The 26,160-nt window shown below is 55.6% G+C and overlaps 1 protein-coding gene across 2 annotated transcripts in view; it reads right to left on the reverse strand.

The window, feature by feature from the left end:
- Window positions 1-7,211: 7,211 nt before the first annotated feature.
- The window catches only part of Foxp4 (forkhead box P4), a 51,352-nt gene continuing 32,403 nt past the window's right edge, over window positions 7,212-26,160 (reverse strand). The window contains exons 4-17 of one of the 2 annotated variants that reach the window (XM_046450644.2): window positions 20,681-20,803; window positions 20,044-20,130; window positions 18,495-18,642; window positions 18,191-18,401; window positions 17,853-17,957; window positions 17,127-17,214; window positions 16,016-16,099; window positions 15,705-15,873; window positions 15,533-15,609; window positions 15,002-15,103; window positions 11,837-11,958; window positions 9,821-9,887; window positions 9,164-9,333; window positions 7,212-8,976 (exon numbers count right to left, since the gene is read on the reverse strand). In XM_046450644.2, coding sequence (XP_046306600.1) covers window positions 8,808-8,976; window positions 9,164-9,333; window positions 9,821-9,887; window positions 11,837-11,958; window positions 15,002-15,103; window positions 15,533-15,609; window positions 15,705-15,873; window positions 16,016-16,099; window positions 17,127-17,214; window positions 17,853-17,957; window positions 18,191-18,401; window positions 18,495-18,642; window positions 20,044-20,130; window positions 20,681-20,803 — 1,722 coding nt within the window. In that variant the 3' untranslated portion in view covers window positions 7,212-8,807. Of the gene's footprint in view, window positions 8,977-9,163; window positions 9,334-9,820; window positions 9,888-11,836; window positions 11,959-15,001; window positions 15,104-15,532; window positions 15,610-15,704; window positions 15,874-16,015; window positions 16,100-17,126; window positions 17,215-17,852; window positions 17,958-18,190; window positions 18,405-18,494; window positions 18,643-20,043; window positions 20,131-20,680; window positions 20,804-26,160 lie in introns of both variants that reach the window. The other variant, XM_046450643.2, reaches the window with a different exon arrangement.

A 26,160-nucleotide genomic window follows, 5' to 3' on the forward strand; every position in this document is an offset into this window, starting at 1 on the left:
GCAGCTGCCCAGTCCCTCCTTTACTCAGTTGTTATGCAAAGTGCCTCCTAATTTCATTCTCCAAAGCAACCCCATTTTTAGGACTTTGTCACTTGTCACCTGGATGACCCCAGTAGTAGTCTCATTGGCTCCTCAGTTCCAGCATTCTACTTACCCCATCTTCCCATAGTGCTCCATCCCACAACCCCCAATCAATCCTGTTACTCCTCTGCCCAAATCCTTCCGGGGCACTGTGGCCGCTGCTGTCATTCGGGTGGTTTGAGCATGCCCCTCAAGGCATCATGTGCTGAACTTTAATCCTTGTTCTGAGGTATTAAGAGGGTGGAAGCAGGGCATGGTGGTGAGTACCTGTAATCCCAGTGTCTCAGGAGGCTGAGGCAGGAGGATCCAAGTACAAGGCCAGCCTCAGCAATTTAGCAAATTGCCCTTGGCAACTCAGCAAGACCCTGTCTCAAAATAAAAAATAAATTGTGCTGCTATAAACATTGATGTGACTTTGTCCCTGTAGTATGCTGTTTTTAAGTCCTTTGGGTATAGACCAAGGAGAGGGATAGCTGGGTCAAATGGTGGTTCCATTCCCAGTTTTCAAGGAATCTCCATGCTGCTTTCCATATTGGCTGCACCAATTTGCAATCCCACCGGCAATGTAGGAGTGTGCCTTTTCACCCACATCCTCGCCAACACTTATTGTTGTTTGTATTCTTAATAGCTGCCATCTGACTGATATGAGATGATATCTTAGAGTAGTTTTGATTTGCATTTCCCTAATTGCTAGAGATGATGATCATTTTTTCATATATTTGTCGACTGATTGTATGTCCTCTTCTGAGAAGTGTCTGTTCAGGTCCTTGGCCCATTTATTGATTGGGTTATTTGTTTTTTTTGGTGTTTAGCTTTTTGAGTTCTTTATGTACCTTAGAGATTAGTGCTCTATCTGATGTGTGAGGGGTAAAAATTTGCTCCCAAGATGTAGGCTCTCTATTCACCTCACAGATTGTTTCTTTTGCTGAGAAGAAACTTTTTCATTTGAGTCCATTCCATTTATTGATTCTTGGTTTTAATGCGTTAAAGGAGTCTTATTAAGGAAGGTGGGGTCTAATCCAACATGATAGAGATTAGGGCCTACTTTTTCTATATACACAATGGAATATTACTCAGCAATAAAAGAAAATAAAATCATGGCATTTGCAGGTAAATGGATGGAGTTAGAGAAGATAATGCTAAGTGAAGTTAGCCAATCCCCCAAAACAAATGGCAAATGTTTTCTCTGATAAGGTGACTGACTCATAATGGGGTAGGGAGAGAGGGAACATGGGAGGAATAGACGAACTCTAGATAGGGCAGAGGGGTGGGAGGGGAAGGGAGGAGGCAGGGGGTTAGCAATGATGGTGGAATGTGATGGACATCATGTATGAAGACATGAAGTGGTGTGAACATACTTTACATACAAACAGAGATATGAAAAATTGTGTTCTATATGTGTAATAAGAATTGTGATGCATTCTGCAGTCATGTATTTAAAAAATAAAAGCAATTTTTAAAAAGGCCGGGGGCTAGGGATGTAGCTTAGTGGTAAAGCACCTCTGGGTTCCATCCCCAGTACCAAAACAAAACAAAGCACAAAAATGCAAACCAGGAGGATGGAGACTTAATTGGAAAATGCTCTTCAGAGATGGAGTCTTAGGAGGTGATTAGCCTTAGATAAGGTCACTAGGGGACCCCATGATTGATTGGTGATAAAAAGAGGGAGAGACCGGAAGAGATACATGCACACAGCTTGCTCTCTCTCTCTCTGCTCTTGCCATGAGATGCTCTTTGCCCCCTTGGGACACTGTCAGCAAGAAGACCATCATTGGATGCAGCCCCTTGACTTTGCACCTCCAGAACTGTGGACCAAAATAATAAACCTTTTTTCTTTATGAAGTTACCTGGCCTGTGGCATTCAGTTATTTGCAATTAAAAAACGGAGCAAGACACCCGAGTCACCCACTTAGTTGCCCAGTATGGTCCTCACAGTCCTCTGCAGTCTGACTCTATCTTTCCAGTGTCACCTCTCAGGGCTCCAGTCTCCCTGGTCCCCTTGTGGTCCCCAACATGCTACCCAGTCCTACCCTGGCCTTCTCTGTTTTTTTTCCACCACATCTTGGGGTGCTCTCCTGCCAGGTCTAATCTTCCCATTGAGGTTCCCCGTCTCCTCCAGGAAGCCCACTCTGAACACCTCTGAAGGCCACAGAGCATGGTGGTAGGCCACTGATGTGCTCCCTGCCACACTCCTATGTACTAAGCCACCCCCCTCTGGATGCAGACTCCTTAATGACCCAGGCCAGATCTTGTAGTTATTAACAGCATCATCAGTACCCCCACTTCCACTTAATTCTCCCCTCAATCTTCTGAGTAGTCAGAGATCTTTTCTTTTTTTGGTAGTGGAACTTGAACCCAGGGATTTTTAACCCCTGAGCCACATCCCCAACCCCTTTTATTTTTTATTTTGAGACAGAGCCTCGCTAAGCTGCTTAGGGCCTTGCTAAATTTCTGAGGCTAACCTTCAACTTGCAATCCTCCTGCCTCAGCCTCCTGAGCTGCTAGGAACACAGGTGTGCGCCACCATGCCCAGCTAGCAGTGAGAGATTCTTACCAGTGCTTTTTAGAAAAGGAAACAGACTCTATTCACTTACCCAAGACCCAGGTGCAAGGATGCTACTGTGGGTTGGTAAGGCCAGAGAGAGGCCAGGTTTAGGGCACCCATAGGCCTCCCTGCCTCTGCCTCTCCTACTTGGGTTCCGCCCCTTGTTCTCTGCCACATTAACTTCCCTAGGCTCAGCCTCAGCCCCTCTGCAGGTCTCTCCCCTTTCCCTACCTAAATTTTCCCTCCTTAGCTCCAGGGCTCTTCCCAAGAGTCTGCTGGACACTCGGGTCCCGGGTGAGCACTCCGTCTCCGGGCCTGTATGGTAATGGACATTCAAGACTACATGCTATCAGTGGCCATTACAGAAGCTTCCCAAGAGGCTTCCCCAAGGCTCCCGCAGAGCTGGCTGGTGGGAGCGGAGGCAGGGCTGGGACCCTGGCAGGGGCCTGGCCAACCCCCACAGGGCCGGCACTTACTCTCTTATGGACCCTGGACTCCAGATCTCCATCCGTTTCCTGGCCAGAGAACTGGCTCTGAGACCAGAGGCCTGTCCTGTATCCTCTGGTGGCCACCAGCCCCTTCCTGAGCAGAGGCGGCTCTCTGATATAATGGGGCACGGAATCTACGCCCCAGAAGGAGCCTGATGGCTGTGCCAGACACCCCTGGGGTACTGAGTGCCATCCCATCTCAGCACTGTCACCCCCCCCCAGGTTCCCTGGGCTGCCTTCTGAAGGTGGCCAGCCCTCCACGTTCCACCTGGCAACCCCCAGCCAGGACAGAGGGCCTGTGGGCCTGGCTGCCTCCTTGGCAGGGGCTGTTTTTCTGAACTTTTGATCTGGGGATGGAAACTGTAGGCCAGTGGAGGGGTCCCAGGGCCTGAGTGACGGGTGTCACTGTGATCTCGGTGAGGCGTGTGTACCCCCCCAGGCTGTCCACAGATTCATCATCTGAAGATGGCTACAGATGGGAGGGGCCTCTTGGCATAAATTCACCTGAGTAGTGGCCTGGGTGTGTCTCCGTTGTGCTCAGGGGTGTGCACGTGTGAGCGTGAGTGTGGGGGGTGGTCCTAGTGAATTCCCACCTCGGATAAGGGCCTCTCTGTCTTCGCTGGCCTGGCTCCCCGTTCCATCCCGAGGGCCCTGTGTGATTATTTTTTAGGGTGTTTCAGTCTCTTTCTCTGGTTCACTCTGTCCTTTGGTGATTGTCCCAAGCCCAAATGTACCTCGTGCTACCTAGAGAAGAACAGAGACCGGGGAACTCGGAAGCCAGGGCTGAATTTCTAGAAGCAGTGGATGTGGAGGGGGAATGTCAAAGTCAACAGGGTCACTAGGAAGCTGGGACTAAGCCACAGAGCCCGGAGCTTCCCTCTTACCTGTCCCACTGCAAACCAGATACCTCATTCTTAATTCTTTACCTGTTACCCTCTTTGACTTCCTGTCTTAGTTTCCTCATCTGTAAAATGGGGATAATCATGGTATCTAATTCAGAGTTGCTGTTGTATTAAATGAAATACAAGCCTTCTGGAGGAGTGTTGGGCATATAAGAAGAGCTCATTAAGTGTTAACATTTATTGCTACTATCAAAAAGATTGGAATCCTTCATTGTGCTAGTTTCCAGAGATCTCTTCGTGTCCACTCCCTCTCTTCCCCCCTCTTGTATTCTCCCATTTCTATTTAAGATGTTTCACAGGTCACAGTTGGAAGGGTCTGGCACGTTCCAACAGCAAAACCAACCCTTTTCAGCCTTAGGCCAAGGCAGGGCTGTGCGGGGCGGGAGTTCTCCCAGGATGGTGAGAGCAAGTTCGTCCCGAGGAGCAGGTCCGCTTTGTCTAAAGCGCCCTCTGCTGGCCATTGGCAAAAGGCCTTTGGCAAGGGTGGCAGGAGAAGAGCCTTGACTGCAAGGGAGAGATCTACCTGCGCAGAGCCCAGGGGGGTATTGACCTACCCTTAAAATGTCCAGCTCGAGTAATATTCATATTCTCTCTCCCTCCCTCCCTCCCCGCCCTCTCTCTCTCTCCAGCCTAAGAACATATTCCAAATATAGCTCCCCCTTTAGGGGATAAGGATAAGACACAAGCCACAGATAACTAAGGAGAGAAGCAAAACAGCATGCAGGACTTCCTCAGAACAAAGTGTGATTGAGGGGCAGTGTGCGGGGGGAGTGCTGCCCCATGTGGGGTCTGTCAGATCAGTAGGAAAATTAGTTATTGAGTCTATAAGCTCCATGCACCCCGAAGGTGGAGATCCAGGGTAGCCTCTCATTTCTTTTTTCTTATTTTTAAAATGTAATGAATGTTTTTTGTGGTACTGAGGATTGAACCCAGGGTGCTCTACCATTGAGCTACATCCTCAGCCCTTTTTATTTCTTATTTTGAGACAGACTCACTAACTTACCTAGGATGGCCTTGAACTTGCTTGCAATCTTCCTGCCTTGGTTTCCTGATTAGCTGAGTTTACAGGGATGGGACACCAGGTCTGGCAGTCTCCTGTTTCTCTCATTTATTGTCTTTCTTTTCTTTATTTTTATTTATTTATTTTGTACCTGGGATTAACCACTGAGCTACATCCCCAGTCCTTTTTATTTTATTCTTTTTTTAATTTCCAAACAAGATCTCAGTAAGTTGCTGAGGCTGGCTTTGAACTTGTGATCCTCCTGTTTCAGTCTCCCAAATTTCTGGGATTGCAGGTATTTGCTAGAGTCTAGCTTCCTATTTCTTTCTTCCTCCCCCACCCCACCCACGTACTAGGAATTGAATCCAGGGCTGACTTATCCTGGACAAATGCTCTACCACTGAGCCACACTTCCGCTTTTTCTTTCTTTCTTTTTTAATTTTAAGACAGGATCTCACTGATTTGCTGAGGCTGGACTTGAACTTGGGATCCTCCTGCCTCAGCCTCCCAAGTCACCGGGATTACAGGTGTGCGCCAGCCTGTTTCTTATGTTGTAAGACTGTCTTCTCTGCCAGTGCCTGAGATAGTTCTTGGCCTCACCTCCCACAGAGGTGAACTGACCAGACTTTTACCATAGCTCTGTTGAAAGGATAAAAGGAAAAGAACTGTGGTTGAAACTGAAGCTCTGCTGAGGGAACTGTCCTGCCAGTGAGGCTGGGTGCCACCTCTTCTGGAGTCTGGAGTAGGAAGAAGTCCCCTGGGACCAGCCTACAGAACAGACTCTGCTTCCAGGGGCAGGGTAAGGGAGTTAGTTGGGTGCTTGGCAGCCAACACCCCTGGATCCTCTGGGGCTCTTGGAGCCAGAGGTGCCCTGTGGGTCTCAGCTGGGAGGGGGAGGGGAAGCAGCTGCAGCAAAGTCAAGGGTTATTGTTTTATTGCATTAGAGAATGCCTTGTCCACGGATTACACACAGCTAAATTCTACTGTGCAGGGCCCCATGGCCTCCAGGGAGGACCAGGAGGGCAGATTACAATACATAGCAGTGCTGCCCCTTATAGTGTCTGGGGGGACAGACTGCGGGCAGAGGGCAGGGAAACTCTAAGACTCCAAGCTGAACACCCCCTGCCCCCCACTCAGCCCCTCTCAAGGTAGGGATGAGGGACCAGGAGTTCATTAGGGTGGGGAGGAGGCAGGCCAGGGAGCCAGACAGGAGGAAATGATGATGGTGGAGAAGGACACAGGCAGCCCTGAGCAGTACAGAAGCCAGCAGACCCCACCTCTGGTCCTACCCCCTTTCCTGCCCCACCTTCTCCTTAAATGTAGCTTCCGGAAAGTTCCAGCAGTTTGGGAGAAATCTGGGGGAAGGGTAATGGATCCCAGTTCTGCTGCTTTCTCAACAACCTCCCCCCATACACCTCCTTCTGGGGCCCTGCCCCAGGGACTGGAGGGGCCCACCCAGCCTGAGGAGGGACGGCTTGGGAAGGGGCACTGGTGTCTGAGAAGGTGGGAGGAACTAGGCTTCGACATGGAATGAGACCCGGGCTGGGACAATGGGGCCGAGGGAGGTGTCACCCGCCTGGTGTGCCAGCTTGGACTACCTCCTCTCTCCTTTTCCTCTCCTGGCTGTCCAGGGTCCCTCTGGGTGGGTTTGAATAGTTCCTTTTCCAAACACCAGTACTGTGGTCACCAGCGTCCTGCATGGGTGTGCGTGCATTCCCCTGGAGCCCCGTCACAGGTGTCAGGATGCCACCCCACAGTGCATGAGCCTATCCAGGTGGCCCCACAGACACATGGACGGTGGGCCCTGAAGGGACCCAAGGCATGGGGAGGGAGTACCTGCAGGGGTGGAGGCCAGGGGAAAAGAGCCCTGCAGCCACCCCCCCTCCGCTCACCCCAGGAACAGAGCAAGTCCCTGGCTGAAGACGGGAAGCAGAAACTTGGATTTCAAGCCTGTGGAAGAACTGGGGAGAGGGGGCTGGGACTCAGGGACAAAACGGGGCGGTGCAGGCCTGACTTAGGTGTGGAGGAACCAGACACCCTGGTCCACGGACCTGAGGCACAAGGCCTGGTGCCCGACATGCCCAGTGCTGCACCTGCAGAAGCCACCTTGGCAGGGGCCCTACTGTGCCATCCTCCCACCGCAGCCTTCCAGCTGGACGTCCCTCCCCACTCTCCCCTCCATGACACGCACAGGGCCCAGTGAATAGAGGACGTTTAATATTTCTGTGCTGGTCACACGGAACACAGGTGGGGACACATGGGGGAAGGGCAGAGGGCCCCTGCCTCTCAGGAGGGGTGGCTTGTGATGGGGTATGTTGGGGTCTCTTGGGAAACATCCAAGGAGTCTTCTCAGCAAAAGGGCCTGGCCAGGGTGTTCTGAGCACTCGACACACCCTGTCCTTGGCCTTAGGTTGGGGTCCCCCATAGGGGGTCTGTGGAGTCTCACTTTTCCAGCTTTTTTGCTGGAATCCACACTCCCAGCGTGACGGGGGACTTGGTCCTAGAGAGGGGTCTGGAGAGCCCCCAGGAAGCAGCCCAGGTTTGGGGACCAGGACTCGAGCCCACCCACTCCCCTCTGCCTTCTCTCCTTCCTCCAGGCAGGGCAAGGGCAGAGGGGAGGCCAGAGGGCCCTCTCGGGGTCCCAGGGTCCTCGGGGCAGGGTGGAGGGAGAGGGTCTTGCCACCAACAGACACTGTAAACTTTGGTTTAAAACAATAACTTAAGTGAAGGGAGGGCTTCCAGCCTGGGGCCAGGGTGGGAGCTGGGAGAGTGGGGTGTCTGGGGAGGCCACAAAGGAAAAAGCCAACAAAAAGTTTTGGTTTTTGCTTCCGGCATAAGAAAGGTCTTTGGTCATCCGTTTAACTGGGGGTGGGGGGGTGGGGAAGGGGTGCTGTGGGTGGGTGAGGACTGCAGCGGGACCCCAGGTGTGAAGGGGAGGCTGGGGCCGGCCTCACCCACAGCGCGCCCCACGCTTCCCAGCAGTGGGCACTACCTGGCCCCAGCCCGGGCCTCAGGGCAATCTGGGCTCCACCTGCAGGAGTCCACCCAAGGGGTGGTGGCACTGGGCACATCCGTGCTCCCTGGTGCGGGGCACTGGAGGGGCACCCAGCCGAAGTGTGGCAGGAGGCCCGTCAGCCTGGACCTGGTCTCAGGTTGGGGGAGGGCTGGAGCCGGGTGGCCCGGCTGGCACAGACCCCCACAGGGCACACACTGGTCCCCCACAACAGCCCAAGGGCTGATTTCTTGGGGATGGTGGGAAACTTTGTTCCCCCACCAGGCCAGGGCAGGGCTAGGAGCTGGAGCTGGAGAGTTGTTTCTTCACAGTACAGAAAAGAAGGTGGAAGGAAGCACAAAGTGGGGAGGGGCCTCTGGCCAGAAACCTCGGCCTCAGCCAGGTGTGGGCCAGGGCCCCGAGAGGTGGCTTAGCCCCGCCTGCGGGTCTCCATGGCGCTGAGGGCCCTGTAGGGGGAGCTGGTGGGGGAGGAGGGCCCTGCTGCTGGTGGTGGTTGGGGGAGGTGGTGTCAGATGTAGGGGAGGGTCTGAGAGGGGTCTGGGCCCTCCGTGTCCTTTGCCGGTCCCAGACCAGGGGTTCAGTTCGGTGTCCCCTTGGGGGCGGGACCGTTCCTGCCCCCAAGCGTTTGTCAGTCAGGTCGCAGTGGGAGGTGCTGGCCCAGGCCTCCCTATCTGAGTCCTGGAAGTGCCTTCAGGCTGGAGGGGCGTGGAGTGGGGGTAGGTGGGCCGGGGTACTGGGCGGAGGAATCTCCTGCTGCCCTGCCTGCCCCTCCAGGCCCTTAGGACAGCTCCTCTCCGGGCAGCTCCTCCTCCAGGTCCCTGTCTTCCGGAGGCCCCACAGTGCTGGGGTTGGGAGGACCCAGTGGGGGCCCGGGAGGACCCAGTGGGGGCCCAGGCCGCCTGTCTTCCTCCGCCTCAGCCGGCTCCTCCTTCACCTGCACTTGGTGGCTAGGGGCAGAAGAGATGAGGTGGACCCGGGCCTTTCCCTCATCCCTCATCCGTGTGCCCTCCACATTCATCCAAACATGGGGCACAGGGGATGCTCCCAGCGTCCTCCCCACGCCCAGTATCCCTGAGGTCTGATGTCCCCCATCTCTGCAAAGAAAAGAGGCAAGGGTCTGCACTGGGTGCTTACCTGTACTGGGGTGGGGAGAGGCGAGGGGGGCTGCTGCTACCATTGCTGGGCAGCGGCTCCACGGGGGCGCCCACGTCATCATGGCTGAGGGGCAGGAGGCTGCTGGCAGAGCCGGGGTTCAGCATTCCAGGGCTGTTGAGGAGGGGGAAGCTGCTCTCGGCCAGGGCCGCCTGGGGCACACAGGATTGAGCCTGTGAGCGGGCTCAGGGAACCAGTCCTCCCCACGGGGGGGGGGGGGGGGGGGGGGGGGGGGCTCCCCTGTGGGGCAGTCTGCGGGTGGCCCTGGGGTGTCTACCTGGGCAACCCCAGGGCCTGACCCCAGGGCTTTGGAACACAGAGCTATCCCAAGGTCAGAGCTCTGGCCCTGCCTCCGATGTCCCAGCTTTTCTGAGAACCAGGCCTGGCTCACCCTCACACCCAGGAAGGGATATCACTGGTCATCCCAGCTTCCCTGCTCTCTGCCCCACATGGTCCCAAACCAGCCCTGAAAGCTGAGGTGAAGCTGGGCCCTGGGTCAGAGTGGGGTAGTGGTCTTCATCTTTCCCACCCGCCACTCCTCCCGTGGGCCCTCTGTAGGGAGGGCAGGGGGTCTCTTCCCACCCTGAGCCCAGGTGGGAAGGGAGAAGGGAGCTGAGTGGGCTGGAAGGGCCCAGTCACCTGGTAGCTGGCATTAAGTGCTCCGTAACTGAGGCCGGAGATCATGTTCTTCACCAGGGTGGGGCTCCTGGGGAAGAGAAGGCAGACTCTGGCTCACCCCCTCACTCCTCATGTACTCTCCTAATCCCAAGGGCTGGTGCTGTGCCAAGGACTGTCCCTCCATTACCCTGGGAGGCCACAGTGGGATCAGCCTCTGTCTGCCCAGTCTCATGTGTTCTAATCATAGTCAGTTGGGAAACTCACCTGGCCCCGGGCAGCCATGGCCCTGCCTAGGGGAGGGTGCTTAAACCTCACAGGGGCACTGGGACCTGGCCAGTCTCAGAACTGTCAGGTGGGAAGCAGAAGCCCTCCCAATGTCTGTCTTCACATCAGGCCACCTCAGCCTATTTTCTCTCTGGCTTGGATTTTCTCATGTGTGTCAAAGCCTGAGCTGTATCTTCCAGAATGCCATAGTTCCACATCTGCAAAATCTACTTTCTTGCCATTCTGAACTCTGGGACTATGCAATAAGCCATTTGCTCAGCTTGTCCCTGGGGACTCCACACAAAAGGAAGTGTGTGTGTGTGTGTGTATTTAGATACCAGAAGGTATCTGGAGAAAGCAATGGTTCAAGGCTGCTTCTCTACCACCATGATGACCCCATTTACAGAACCTCTCAGAGAAGTCAAAAAACTGGCCCAAGGTCACACAGCTGATGAGATACAAGGTGCAATTTGAACCCAGGTCTTTCTTTTTGGTACTGAGGGCTGAACCCAGAGTGTGGATGTTGAGAGCCACAGCCAATGGGCCCCAGCAAACCTCCAGCTGCCAGCAAACTTCTAGCTGCCAACTGATTGGCTCCTCTAAGGTGATGCTCATTGGGCTGTTTCCCCGCCCTTTCAGACCAGGGAGCTGCTCATTGGGGGACTTTTTTTGGCTCTGCCCACACACCCCAGCCAATTGGCCTCAAGAGCAGGAGGAGTAGGGGAGGTGGAGACACTTGTGGGAAGCCGGTGGTGGCAGTTGGGCTCTGAGGGTTTTCCTGAAGAGCTGTGTGGTGCGGTGTGTGTTCTAAAAATAAAGTTCGATTTCTTTTGACAAGTGGCTCCTGAATTGTGCCCAGCCAGACTGCGCCATGTGCTTAAACACGGAGCGATATCCCCAGCCCTTTTTTGTATTTTACTTAGAGATAGGGTCTTGCTGAGTTGCACAGGGCCTCACTAAGTTGCTGAGGCTGGCTTTGAACTCACAAACATCCTGCCTTAGCCTCTCGAGCTGCTGGGATTACAAGTGTGCACCACCGTGCCAGGCCCTGAACCCAGCTCTTCTGATTCCAAGTTGGTAATGATACGTGACAGTAACCAGCATGGAGACTGGTGTGGGGGAGACGGCTTCTCCTGAGTGACACACAACTGCCTGGGGAGAAGGAATCCTCCAGGGGAAGGGGAACTACAGAGGGATCCTTCTAACTTGCCTCAGGTCTCGCTCTCCTGACCCGAGGCCTCTGGCCAAGACACACAGGCAAGGTGGGGATGCTGGGGGTCGGGAGAGAGGTGCCATGAGGGGAGACAAGTGAGTTCCATTCACAGTACTGTGCGCCTCCTGCCAGCCCTCCGTGCTCTCTGCCTTCTTCCCCTTCCTCCCCATCAAATAAAGAGGCCGGCCCAGGGGTCTCAGAGATTGGCTCATCCTATGATGAGTAGGGGAGTAGGTCCTGGGGACAGCAGCCCCCTCACCCTTGACCCGCTGGCTGCCAGATGCCCATGACCCAGCTCTGGCTATGGCTACCGTGGGCTTTGTCTCTCTGATACCGGGTCCCCTTAACTCCCCTCAGTCAGAACTGGGGATAGAAAACCATGTAAATGCCCACCTTCTGATTCCAGCTGTCCCTGTGCTAGCACTGGGCTCCTACTTGCCTTCACTCTCCCTGACTCCCCGAGTTGGGAGGCATTTGCGGCACAGGTCCCCTGGAGAGTCTTGCAGAGACCTAGCTCATACCCAGGCCAGGTGTGGCCCACCGGGGCCTGGCCCACATACCCTGTCATCTTTGGTGGTCTCCGCTTCTGATACTCCCGCTCGTCCACGGTCCACACAGCGCCCTTGACATTCTCCACACGGACGAAGCACTTGTGCAGGCTGAGGTTGTGGCGCACGGCATTCTGGGGGTGCAGTGAGGAGAAGCTCAGAGGCAGCCGCTGGGCTGTCCTCTGCTCAGGTGAGCACAGGCACCTGGTCCAGTCCCACACCCCAAGCACAATAGTCACCTGTCCCAAGTCAGGGACAGGGAGGGGGCGGGCCGGGCAGGGGTGGGCTCCCAGCTTGCTCACCACAGACAGCCTTTCAGTACCTTCCTCCTCTCCCTGCCACGCTTAGGAAAATTCTGTCTGTCAACTACATGATGTCTAGGTATCAATAATTCATCTTGTCATCATCACCCACCAGAGACAGGGAGCCGGTTTCTGATGAGTGTGATCCGCTCGGGCCCATGCACAATACACGCAGCCTTTACAAGTTTGGGCAATAACTCGTGAACCCTCACTGCTGCCCTCATGGAGCCCTGGGAGTCTGGGGACTGTGACTTATTCGTTGAGAGCATGAGGCACATGGCAGAGGCCTGATCCACGCTTGTGGAAATAAAGAAGCCAGGAGGAAGGAGGGTGCGAGTGTGCCTAAGGCAGGAAGGAACGGAGAGCGGGGAAGTCTCCCTGTCACTCTAACTCCTCCCGGCAGGATAGCTTCAGGAATTGAGGTCACCCGGTTTGTAGGACACTTGGTAAGGATGGGGTGCTAGGCCCAACGCCCACCCAGTGTGGGCTAGGGCCCCAGTTCACCCACTGCCTGGCACCCACGTCCCTTAATCCTGTCCCTGTGCTCTCTGCTCAGCTTTCAGTGCCCCACTGGTCATCCCCAGCCATCACCATCCCTGCCTGCGTCCCTGTCCCTGTTACCTGTCCTCCTCCACCTCCCCCGCCTCACCCCATTCCTGTCTCCTCTTTACATTTCTAAACGGGAAAGAAAGCGGGCAGGGCGGGCAGCCCGAGCCCCTGGAGACCCCCTCTCCCTCTCTCCCTTCCAACTCTTGCCACTTGCAACTGGCCCGATTTCATTACCAATTTTAATTTGCCTCTAATTAAATCCTGTGTATTTTTCCGACTCGCTTGCTAATCCACGAGGGAGGCGGGCGGCTGGAGTGGAATCTCTTGGAGCGATAATTACAAAGGGCCTAATCACGCCGGGGCTCCTGCCTCGGAATAAATTTGCCCGCATTACGGGGCTCCGATCCTCCGCTTTGCAAATGAGAATGACCCCAATTTCCGAGGATGGCCTCACCGGGGCTTTTTTCCCTCATTTCGAAGCCTGATTCGTGATGAGAGACTAATTCGTTACGCTGAAACATTAACGGCAATTTAAGGGGTCTGGCGGGGGCTGCGTAAACAAAAGGATGGGCCCACAACATGGGCCCTGGGAGGGGATGGACATGGGGAGGGCCAGCGAGGACCATCAGCCCGGCAGATGGTCGCTCTGTCCCCGTAGGAACAGCAGCTGGCCTGGCCCACACCGGCTCCCAACCCTTCTGCCCTAGTCTGAAGCAGACAGCATCTCAAGGTGGGGGACAGGGAGGGCAAAGGAAGAGGGAAAGAAGGAAGTCAAAATCATTTAGGGGAGGAAAAGGAAGGACCTCAAGGGACAGATAAACAGGTAGAAGTAGAAATGGAAGGGAAAGAGAGTTGAGGGTAGAGAGGGCATATTTCCCAAGTAACATGAATGAAGCTTGGCTTAGGATAAAAACCCTGACTGTCAAAGTGGACCTGAGCTGACATGGATTCTGCTCTGCTGTAGGGAAGGCACAGGCCATGCAGTGCCCCCCAGTGGCAAAGGCGGCACAGCAAAGCACTGCCAATTGGGAAGGTCACTCACTCAGCCATTCACTTTCCCCAGGCCCAGCTGGCCTCATACTGGGACCCCAGCTAGGTGTGGGAGATGGAGGTGAGGACCAGGCTGCATAACCAGTCCAAGGTGTTCAGTTTGAAATATGAGGGATGGGTGGCTTCAGGACGGTCACTGAGTAGTGAAGAGGAAGCCAGTTCCTCTTAATGGCCACAGAAGCCAGAAGTAGAAAATTGCAGTGAAGTAGGGCAGGTGAGAGAGATGGGGGGGGGGGCGGTGATTAGTACACCATCCTCAGGGGGTTGCTGTCTTATGGAAATGAGGCTCTGTGCTGCTACTCCTAAGGGCAAAGGATTAGTATGTAATATTAAAGTGAACATTAGATAATAATTGTAATGATCCTTTTCATTGGTATTGGACTCTATCACTTTTAGAACCTGGTATCTGATCTGGCCCAGAGGTTGGAGACTGGACCAGGTAGTCCCAAGAAGGCCATGCTGGAAAGAGGGCAGGTCTGTGGTTGGCAGGAAATGATATCACTCATAGCCAATCAGAACAGCTGCCCCTGCCTCACAGCCTCTCTTCCAAGCTTTGGGAGTTAGGCATGGGGCTACAGAAGCCGGGAAGCAGTCCCTCCGGCTGCACTCAGAGAAGCCTGTTGGTGCAGACCCCACCCAGCTGGGCTGCTGGTAGGGAGGGAGGTCTCCCAAAACACTTGTTGAAACCTGGTGACATTGGGGGAGGTAGCCTGTTGAAGTGCAGTTTCTGCACTGGCCAGCAGGGGGACTCAAGAACCAGGGATCCAATTAAGGTTCTGAGATATGGACCCCCTCCAACCTTCCCACAGGGGCCAAGACTTCCTCCTCCTTCCCTCTGCGCCATCCCAGTTTAAATGTCACCTTCCCACTGAGCTGCCCGAGCACACACACACACAGGCACACGTGCATGCACACACACCTTATTTTAGCAAATAAATAAATGCATTAGTGCCCTAGCCCTCATCTTTGTGTCCCATTTTTCTAGGATTCCCCCTCTTGCCTTCCTCTGGTCCCCCAGGAAAACTCTCTAGCTGAAGGCATTGAAGTGACTAATTGGATATAGACAATTATCTCCCGCCACTGGCAGCAGTGACGGGGACGTGTGAGCACCTGTCTGTGCCCAAGTATATGGTCCATGGGCCTTGGTCCACCCTGTGTCCAGGCCCCCCTACTCCATTGCATGCTGCCTTCAGAACAGGTGGTCATCCCAGGATATCCAGATCCTTAGAGCATGACTGGAGCCCAGGGGCGGGCAGGTGGCAGGGGCATGCCTCACCTTCCAGGTGGCAGTGTTCCTTCGGAAATAGGCGAACATCCTGGTGAACCAGTTGTAGATCTCGTTCAGGGTCAGCTGCCTGTCAGGGGTTTCCAGAATGGCCTGTGGACAAGGAAAGGGCCAAGGGAACCCTCAGTCTGGGCCTTGGAGGGACACAGCTCTGTGCCTTCTCCCTTCTACCTGGCCCCTAACTAGCCTCTGAGTGGAGGAGGCCTGCTGTAACCCACACGGGTCAGGCTGGGCATGGCCCAGCAAGGCTGACCAGAGCCCAGACTCTAGGGGCTAGCTCTTGTGTGGGGAAACAGGAGCTTCTTCTAGGGCGTGTGGCTTCCTGGAAAGCACTGTGCATGGGAGCCGCGGCCATGGGGTGGGGGCTGTTTGGAATTCCCCAATTTGGGCACAGGGTACCCTGAGCACAGGACTATGTGAGAACATATGTGAGGGGGATGTTGGCCCAGGAACCCCCAGAGGCTGGGGTCTAGGGGTGGGCTGTAGGGAGCTCCCCAGCCTTACCTCTGCTCCCACGCTCACCTGGCGGATGAGGGAAGCGTAGGTGAAGGGGGGCCTGACGTCAGCATTCTTGTAGAACTCGTGATTCTGGGCAAGCTCTGGGGGAGACAGGCAGAGGATGAGGTAGCCAGAGGGGGCCCTCCAGGGACACCGTCCCTCCAAGCAGTGGCCCCACAGCCCCACCTGCCCTCACCTGAGGAGATGGGAGAGCAGAATTTGTCACTGCTTCTCCTGCGGGCTGGACCCCCGCTGTGCAGAGAGGCAGAGCCCAGTCCAGGGGGCCTCAAGGGTGTGACAGGGGCGGCTGCCGAGGTCGGGGGGTGCACGAGACCATCTGGGAACGGGTCTGCGGAGACGGTCACCTTGGAGAATGAGGAGGAGACGGGGACCGGGTTCAGCTGTGAGCAATGGGGAGGGGCTGAGAACCAGCACCCGAGGGGTCCTGAGGGCCCATGGGCCTGTGGTGGGACTTGGGGAGGCTGAAGGGACAGGAGAGTCACTCACTGGCTGGCTGAAAGGCTTGGGCTCAGAGGGCCGCATGTGCAGGTGGGCCATCATGGCCTGCAGCCGTTCGCTCTCCTTGGCGAGCTGTGGAGAGGCTGGAGGTAAGCAGGAGGCAGTGGGCTCCTTTTCCTCCTCCCCACCCCACCTTCCACCAGACCCCTCAAAGAGTCCATTATTCCCCCCAACTCGCCTCCACACGCCAGCTTCCGGGCTCCCTGAACCCCGCTCCCAAAAGCCTCAGCAAATCTCTGCTCCTCTGGACCCTTCACAACCTTAGAGGCCGGGACTAGAGGCTGCCAGCTCTGTGAAGCCTTTCCCTTTCTCCCCTGGCGCATGGCCATCAGAGTCTGCCCTGTGTGTCCCAGGCTGGAGCTCAGCATCACCCCTACACATGGGGGGGGGGGGGTGCCTTCTTCAAACCAGCACTCAGAGTCTGTGGCTGAACAGCACCCAAGTGCCTAGTGTGGTGGCACCTGTGTGTGAGGGCCTTCGAGTACTGAATGGAGATGCAGGGATGGATGAATGGTTCATTCACCCCATTCATAAATTCAATGGATCTTTCTCGACTACCCTCTTCAGGCAGGGCGCTCTGCTAGGAGTCAGAGGGAGATGGGTAGATATTGATTGGTTAATTGATGGTCTGTCCAGAGTCACCTCTTAAGGATTGTGTTCCAGAGCTTCAATGCAGGGGCCAGACTGCCTGGGTTCTAGACCCGGCCCTGTCCCTCAGCAGCCGAGTGAGCACCAGCAAGTGACTGGTTCTTTTATGTCTGCGTGCCGTGTGGCATGGGGAGAATCAAGGTACCCGCCTCACAGGTTGCTGGAAGGACTCCTTGAGCTACTTAGATAAAGCATGTAGTACAGCACAAAGCAGGTGCCTGATGTGCTAGCTGTTCGTGTCATTTTTATTTTTATGTAGCGTGAGGCTCTCTGCACCTCCCAGCAGAGATGCCCACAACTCTAGTTCACCCCTCAGAATCCAGCTGTCCTCATTCTCACCATAGTTAATTAGGACCTAGAAAGCATAAGATTATGGCTTTGACCATGAGACTAGAGACCTCTCCTGGAAGATGCTTCGAGCAGGGGCCCTCCCACATCCCACGGGCCACACCTGGATCTCCAGCTGCTGCACCACCTGCATCTGCACCCGGCACTGGGCCGTGCTCCGGTCATCCAGGGCATGCTCTGTGTTGAGGTGTCTTCAAGGGGAGGAGGGGCAGAGAAGAAAGAATTGGCCCTGCTGTCCCCCACCTCCCAAGTCATCCTCCAACCCCTCCCACCAAGGCCCGAAGAGCAGACAGACCAAGAGATACAAAGAAAGGGTGGGAAAAGGGGGCAACGGAAGCAGCCTTCTCCTCAGCCTTCTTTGATGTCTTTGCTAAAACCCCCTCTACAGAGAGATCTAATTGCAAATGAACTAATTAAGTAAACCTCTGACGAAGCGTGAAAACAATTTGTTTGACCCTGATGCGGAGTTAATCAGTCAGTGACAGAGCCTGGCACGGCTGTGGCAGCTGGCGGCCTGCTGCCAGCCGCCTGTCCACCTCCCTCCCTGCCTGTCCCCAGCCCACGTCTCAGGCCATCACTGTCCAGGCTGTGGGGAGGGTGGTGGCTAGGGAAATGCCCTCAGAGTGCTCCAGGGAGGGGGTGCGGAGGCTGCAAGCCCGGAAGTACTGATGGGGCGGGGGTGGCAAAGGATAGACGGCAGGGGGAGAGAACCTGGGCTCCCCTAGAGTGAGGACATAGGACAGCTGGTGACCAGAAGCCCCAGAAGGGGTGAGCTCTGTGGTAGAGGGCGAGGGGCCCTGTGAGGAAAGGCCACTGGTGTACCACCTACTTGATAAACTGGCCCAGGTCTTCACACAGGGTCTCACAGCCTGGCCACTTGCACTCTCCGTGTCCGTAGAGGGGGTGGGAGCCGGGGGTTTCCTCATGGGAGGAGCTGGGAGGGCAGGAGGGAGGTGGTGGTTGGAGACTCTAAAGACCCCAGCAGCCCTGGGCCCAGCTCAGCACCAGCTCCCCTGCTGGTGACGTTTCTGTCCCAGCTACAGGTTTCCCGGGGGGTCTTGCACCGTTTCTTATGCCCTGGGATGGAGGTGAACTCCTGGGTTCCGGAGTCCCAAGCCCTCCCTCCCCAGCCCTCAACATACTGCCCTGAGGGCCCAGCCCCCCTACCTGTCTCTCCGAGATGTGAGCACAGTGGGCTGTCCATTGGGCAGAGGGTGGTGAGAAAGTGGGGGGGAGACCTTGGGGGGGGCAGCGAACGAGGTAGCGGTGGCAGCCGTGCCAGTGAGGTCCAGCCCCTCCTGCTTGACACTGTCCTCAGCAGGCTGCCCTGGGGCACTCTCACCCTTCCACAGCTGGGGCAGGTCCGACGGGCACACCGCTGCTGTGGGAGAGACAGGGGAGGCTGGCCGGGCCCCAGGCGCACGCGTGGCCCCTGGATCCAGGGAAATCTGAGGGGCTGGGGGGCACTCACCTTGGGGGAGGGTCTGGAGGGGCCCCGAGGCTTGGCTGGGCTGCAGGCTGACCAGTCCCTGCCTCTGCAGGTTGAGCAGGTGCTGCTGCTGCAACTGTTGCATCTGCAGGAGCTGCTGCTGGAAGGCCAGCTGCTTGTTCCCCAGGGCCTGGGAGGGTGCCCGAGGGGGCGGGCAGAGAGGGTTGCCAGCGGCCTCAGGGGTGCCGTCTGGCCCCCACCCTGCGGCCACCCCCTCCCAGGGCCTGTCAGCCCCTGGAGCTGTCGTGGTGGCGTCTGCAGCTTCTCTGCTCCCGGCCCAGCTTCCATAGGGCTGCATGCCTCCTCGCGGTAAACACACGCACGCATGCACGCACGCACGCACGCAGGCGCGCAAACACACAGCCAGACCCAGACACGCAGCAAGACACCCTCCCTCCTTCCCCTCCTTCCTCAGCTGCTGGCTCAGTCCCGCAGCTGTGTGCCTGGGGGCGGGGCCCTCGTCACCAAGATAGATGAGCCGGTCAGATGTGGGGGCCACTCCTGCCTGGAGGGCACCCTTCCCACATGGTGTGTGGGGCGGGGCTCTGCTGCGGGAAGGGATTGTCTCCCCACATGCAGATCCAGCCCTCTCTTGCTTTTTAGACACAGAGAATCTAGTAGTCCAATGGGACTCAATTGGCAGGAGCTGGCCCTGGTAGGCCGGGCGCACACTGAGCCTGGCGGGCAGCACAGGCAGCACCCCCTTCCCACCCCACCCCCACCCCCTGCTTTAGTTTTCACACAGGCACTGACAAGTCAGGCTGTCAGCAAACCTTCTGAGCCCTCAGAGCCAAGCGTGTCCTGGGTGTTTTGGAGGCTAGATTGTCTGCCTGCCTCCCTGTCCTGGGGGAGGTAGAGTGCGGGGCTGGCTATTCAGTAAGGAGACAAGAGGATCAGTCCAGCCCAGAGGTTTAAGGGCAGACAGGCAGCGTTACAAGACCCAGAAGGGCCCACAGGATTTGGAGACTGCCTGGACATCATCAGGGAAGCCTGCTAGGAAGAGGCTGCTGTGAACCTGGGCTGTGGTTTGGCCAGCAGGAGGGAGGCACAGGTCATGGACAGCGGGGATTGGACACAGAAGCTCAGGAGGCACTGTGGCACAGACGGGCAGGGCATTATTAGAAAGGGCAGAAGTTGGGACAGGCTGAGTGGGGGGAGGTGCATTGCTGAGGAACAGAAGCACAGAGAGACAAGTAGGCAGGAAGATGGCATGACCACGACACAGCTGGACAATAAGACACACCAATGACAGGATGCAACCTACAGTGTGGCCCAGACAACACGTGACATAGGAGGGAGTGAAGGGGGACAGGGTGGGGGCTTGCGAGTGGACTGCCCTTGCCTTAACCCCTATTACATTGACTCCTCCCAACTTTTTCCCAATTTTTCTATTCCTGCAAAGGGATTCTCTCCTGACCACTTTTAGACTGTCAGACTCTGGGCAGAGGAGAGCTAGGTTGTAGGTGCAAGGATGGGGGTTCCTACGGGGGCATCCAGTGCCTTGGGTAGGGGCCCTGCTGCAGCCTCTCACCTCTTTGGGCTGCTGCTTCCCAGCCTGCTGCTGGGTGAGGAGCTGAAGGTGCAGCTGCTCTTGCTGCTTCTTGTAATATTCCTGCAGCTGGTGGGGAACAAAGGGATGGTGACCTAGCAGGGGCTGCTACCGGCAACCCCAGCCTGGGCTCCTGCAGGCGAGGCAGGGGCGGAGGTCTCTTGGAAACACAACCTGGTGGGGAGAGATCTATTCTCTCCAGTCAGCCTTGAGGATACTGGAGTAGGACTTGGGTAGGGAGGGAATAGAGAGGGAGGGGAGGGGATCCCACAGTTGTGAACCCTCCCAACCTCTTGGTGGATCTCCTGAACAGGCCACAGGGACAGGAGCCCAGGATGTTCCAGAACTTTGTCCCTTCCTGGAGTTCCAAAAGATAGAAGTGGGGCCAGAATACAGGAAAGGAGTATGGGGGTGGAGTGGGGTGAGGGGCTGCTGAGGTTGGACCTTTGGCCTCTCCCTACTGCCCTGAAGGAGTGCAGGCCAGGCCAGCCTGAGCAGTCTCTCTGGTTTCTGCCATGGCTTGGGTCCTCAATGAAGCTGGTAGCAAACAAGGAGAGAGGTGCGAGGCCAAAGGCCAGGCCAGTAAAGGCAGGGGCCACTGCCCTGGGGCCAGACTTACCTGCTGGAGCATGAGGGCCTGTTGCTGCTGGAGCAAGGCCTGCAGCTGTGGGGGTGACAGGATCTGCTGCATCTGCTGGGGGGTGAGCATCTGCGGCGACATCATAGCCACTGACACGGGCACCTGTGGGATTTACCCTGTTAGGTAGAGGCAGCACCCAGAGTCCCCCAGAGTAGCTGGGCTTGGATTCTGGCCTGGCTGCCTACTGACTGTGTCTAATAGGACAAGTGACTAACCGTCCTGATCTCTGTGTTTCTTGTGTCTAAAATGGAAATAGTAATAGTGCTTGCCTCATAAGGTTACCATGAAGATTAATTAATCCTAGGACAGAGCCTGGCATATAGCAAGTGTTTATACGGGTTGCCTATTACTGCAGATGGGTTGCCTATTACTGCAGGATGTGCTGTCCTTGGTGCAGGAAGACTAGACCCTAGTGACACTGGGTCACTGGGGAAGCCATGCTTTGGGGGGGTTTCACCCAAGGAGGGAAAGAGCAGCACTCCACATCCCCAGCTCTTGCGCAGTCTGTTCTGAGACCACTAGCTAAGACAAGCCTGGCCAGTGGGCAGTCTGCAGCCATTGGAACTATTAAAAAACTGGCCCATCTGAACTTCGGCCTGCTCACAAACATGTCACGCACTCTAGCACGACTCTCTAGATAGCACACACAGTGGCTCAGACCTTAGGCAAAGTGAGCTCTGTTGGTGCTGTACTTATGAGTGTGCATGCCAGGGAAAGAACAGCAGGAACAGAATTAGGGCGGCAGGCTTCTACTTCCAGCTCTGGGCTGAACTTGCTGTGCAGCCTCAAGCAAGTCACTTGCCCAGTCAGATGTCAGTTTCCTCAAACATAAAACTCTGGGATGGACTACAAGAACTGACTCCTACCAGGAGCACCCCGGATTCCCGAAGCAGAGCAGCTTTCTGTCTTCTGCCCCAGGGGGCTCAGAGGACCCTTCTGCAGGGAGAAGGCTCAGGGAGAGGCAATGGTACTACTATTCCCAGCCTCTGAAACCCCCAGGCTTGTGCAGTCATAGCCAGGCAGGTCCAAGCCACTACACTGTCCCAACCCAATAGGTTTTAGGGTTGTTTTGGTTTCTTTTTCTTTCTTTCTTTTTTTTTGGGGGGGTGGGGGTGGGGGGATGGGGGGGAAGTACTAGGGATTGAATCCAAGGGTTCTCTTATCACTGTGCAATAACCCCTAGCCCTTTTATTTTTTAAAAAATAATTTTCTTTCTTTTCTTTTTTCCCTCTGTGGTACTGGGGACTGTGCCCAGGAGTGCTTCACTACCAAGTTACACCCCAGCTCTTTTTATTTTTTGATTTTGAGATGGATCTCACTGAATTGCTGAGGCTGGTCTGGAACTTGTGATCCTTCTGCCTCAGCCTCCCAAGTAGGTGGGATTACCGGCTTGTGTCACAGTGTCAGCCTGACCCCATTTTAGCAGAACAGGTCTTCTGAGGGGCTGCCACCCCTACTCCTCGGAACCCTGTATGCACAGCACCCCCAACCCCTGGCAGAGGGCCTGGCACACAGCAGGCACTAAGTGTTTGCTCCTCTGAGCTGAAATGCCTTCCCCAGCAGACCAGAGGCCCCTCTGAAGGCCTGGGGCTGGAGGGAGAGGTGTGGGCCAGCCCAGTCAGGGAGGAGTAGCACGCAAGGACTTGTTCTGAGCGGGACAGGTGAGTTCCCCAGGGGACACCCCTCCCCAGCCTCAGCCCCACCTGTGGGGTGGGGAAGGAGGAGCTGCTTCCTTTCCCAATCCCTGTCAGGGCCACAACTCAGCACCCAGCCACCCCTTAAGCCATGGATCAAGGAATCCCCAGGCTCAAGGGCAACCAGGGAGGTGCCACTGCCCCCAACTCTTATGTACCCCATAACTAGCAGCTTGGCCCTTACCTGGGCGTCACTCCTGTACCGCAGTCCACCCCTGTCCAAAGCCCCTGGGACAGGTAACAACCTGACCTTGTTTTTAGACGTGGATGTACCATGTGCATGAGGCCCCCAGGGGCCACTAAGGCAGCAGGCATGTGCACATGAGCCCATGTGAGCTTTTTTGGTTTGTTTTTAAACCCCACTTCTACCTTCAAGGAGATCAGAGAGGTCTGGTGGCCTTAAGTGGCAGGGTAGGGATTCTAGTCCACGTCTGTGTGGATTCTAGTTTTCTAGAGCAGGCCTGGACCCCCCTGGGCAGAAAGGGTCACTGTGGCTGAGATCCCAAAGGTGAGCTGCCCTTTTTGTAGCTGCATTCCAGAAGAACTCTCTGGAAAGCCAGGGTGCTGGGGTGTCATGACCTACACCCAAGGGGACCTAAGGTTGGGGTCAGACAATGGCACATGCCCATCCCCCTTACAGAACCAGATGATGCATCTGTGGGTGGCTGCTCAGAGAACTTGGGTCTTGCTATCAAAGGCTGGGGTCGCAAAGCCCAGGCTGGCAGTGTCCAATGCTGAGTAGGTATCACAGGCTGTTCCTTTCTTTCCTCTTCCCACAGGGACATCCAGCAAAGAGAGGCATTATGTAGTGGTGAGCTCCCAGCCCTGAATATCAGAGTCCAGTTATCTAGGCTCTTGTCCCTGCTATTTCCTATTCTTTGAAGTCACCCAGTCTCAGTTTCCCTATTTGCTTACTGAGATTTAGAGTACCTGCCCTCCCTGCCCCACAGCTGCACAAGAGGACACTGGTGACTGAGCAGGGGCCAGGCACTTGGCTAAGCTCTTTATGTCTCATCTCCATGACTCTCCACAGCAGCCCTGTGAGGAGGGCACCATCATCCTTGGCCTAGAGAGGCAAAGCAACCTGTCCTGCTCCCGAAGGGATATAGAAGTGGGGAGTGAAGGGCACTGCATGGGAAGGGTCATGGAAGACCACAGCTCATCGCGTAAAGAAGCAAGCTGGAGGAGACGGACATGTTCCACAGCAAGAGAGACTGAGGCCAGACACACCCACAGGATCTTTCCGGGTATCAGGACTGTGAGTCACTGACAGTAGCACTCAGGAAAGGATGTGACCTTTTCCCCTGGGGCTTTCCTACTTGGAGGCAGGAGAATGGGAGAGATGCCCTGGAAGGCCTCCCTGGCCCCTGCCATTCCTGCCAATTGGCTGAGCAGCTGCCTGCACAGGCCATGGGCCGCTCTGTAGAGCTGGATGGGCTGGCTTGTGTGTACTCGTCCTAGGTGGCCCAATGGATCCAAGAAGTGTCAGTGGGGTGGCAGAACCCATCTACCTCCCACCTGCCCCTTGGGATTCTGAGATTGGAGCTGGAGCTCCCCTGGCATCCCCGTGGGCCTCCTAGGCTGGGTTGGGTCAGGATAGGCATTTGTTCAACATGGCCTGCAAGTCCTCGTCTAGAGAGTGGCCAGGGCAGCTAAATGCTCACTGAAGCCCTGGCAGGGGGAGCAGCCTGATGCTGGCAGCTGATGCAGCCCCACCCCCCCAGCACCCCTCAAGCCCCAGCCCATGAATACAGGATAAAGATAACCTGACCAGAAGGATCAGGTACAGTGCCTGACAGAGGAAGCTTCTCTGGGGGCTGACAGTTGGGGTGGCTGCAATTTGGTGCTAGAGTGAAAGATCCAAATTCTACATCTTCAGTGTGGGACCCTAGGTGAGTGAGAAGCAATGCAGAGGGCAGGTTGGGGCACGGTGTGGGTTAGCTCCCTTCCAAATAACCAGCCCTTAGCCTTATTCTGTGCAGGAGCAGCACAAGATAGTCATGGGATATTAAGAGAACTTCCACGCACATGCTTGTAATCCCAGTTAGTCAGGAGGCTGAGACAGAAGGATGCCAAGTTTGAGGCCAGCCTTACCAACTTACCAAGACCTGGTCTCAAAATAGAAAATAAAAAGGGCTGGGGATGTAGCTCAGTGGTCAAGTGCCCCTGGGTTCAATCCCTGGTACCAAAAAGAAAACAAAAACCAAACCAGAAGAACCTCCAGAAATGCCAGACGGGGAGCAGACAAAGCCAAGGACCTGGTCCTGGCCACAGCCATCCCCACCCCTACCTCCCAGCTACCTGCACTGCCTGGGGTCCTTGCCTGGCCACACCAGGCATCTTCCCTAGGCTGCAGCTGGAGCCCTAATGTGGTGGCTCCTCTGCACTTGGCTCTAGGCGTGGTGGTGAACCTGGCTGGGAGGGGTGTGGGCAGGCAACCCACTGGGGAGCAGAGCAGCAGCCCGAGGAGCCTGGGAAAGGGGCCACCATCAACCTCCCTCATGACCCACTTCACTCAAGTGTCAAATCTTCAACATGGACTTTTCCACTCACAGGAGGAGCACAGCCTCGCTCCACCCTCTCCCCACCAGCCTGAAGCTCACAGAAAAGCCATTTCTAATCCCTGGACCCTACTGGGGGACAGAGATCCCACCTCCTTGGAGACTGTGAACTCAGGGTGGGGATGGGAGGCAAGGAAGGTACCCAGAGTTAGAGAGAGAGCTCAGCAGAAGGCACTCTAGGGGAAACACAGGGCCAAGGACAGCCACCTCCCTGGGTCCTAGAAAACCACTGGCCCCGGCTTCTGGACCTAGGCTAAGCATGAGGCGGCATCACAGTGTGAGGATTGAAAGGGTGAGTCCCGGGACAAGTTTTCTGAGCTCAAGTCCAGGCTCTGCCCAATTCTTTTTTTTTTTTTTTTTTAATACTTTTATTTTTTAGTTATGGATGGACACAATATCTTTATTTTATTTTTACATGGTGCTGAGGATCGAACCCAGTGACTCATGCATGCTAGGCAAGCGCTCTACCTCTGAGCCACAACCCCAGCCCCTCTGCCCATTCTTAATGGTGTGATTTTGCCCAAGTTACTTAGTGTTTATGGGCCTCGGCTTCCTCATCAGCAAGGCGGTCCTAATAACATCACCTGTCCCATCAGATGTGAGAAAAAAAATGACACAATACTTGTCAATTGCTTGGTTATCTTCCTCATGTAAAGTACTCTGTAAATGACAGTTGTTTGGGAGTACTGAGTAGCTGTTGAATCAAGGAATGAATCGATTAATAGGAGGTAAGGAGGCAAGAGAAACAGTCCCAGAAAAGGACCATTTTATGTCTGTCTGAGCCCCAAACCTCCAGGCTGCTCTCACTTTGCAGGGGGAAGAGTCTCCTGAGGAATATTCCATAGCCTCCCTCCCTCTCAGTTATTTCAGATCTCCTACCCCAACACCCAGCTGGGAAGCTCTTCCTGATGTCTGACTCCAGTCCCTTCACCACCAAGCTCATTCCCTCTTGCTTTAGGTCTGCAGGCCACTTGCTGGCTTGGGGAACACTCCTGCTCCACAGCCCACCTCTCCCTGCTGGAGGAAGGAGGTCCTAAGGGTGGGGAGGATTCAGAAGAGCAGCCTGAAGATCACTGCCGGTGCAGGAAGTATAGACGGGGTCCCCCAGTCCTGACACCCCCTGGGTGTGAGGACCTTCTCCATATGAGAAGTCTCTTCCCCTCTGCTGCTCTTCCAGACTCTGTCCTCACCCCCACTTGCCCAA

The sequence above is a fragment of the Marmota monax genome, unplaced genomic scaffold (genome assembly GCF_021218885.2).
Source record: "Marmota monax isolate L192 unplaced genomic scaffold, Marmota_monax_Labrador192_F-V1.1 WCK01_AAM20220418_F8-fsc00127, whole genome shotgun sequence".
Taxonomy (NCBI): domain Eukaryota; kingdom Metazoa; phylum Chordata; class Mammalia; order Rodentia; family Sciuridae; genus Marmota; species Marmota monax.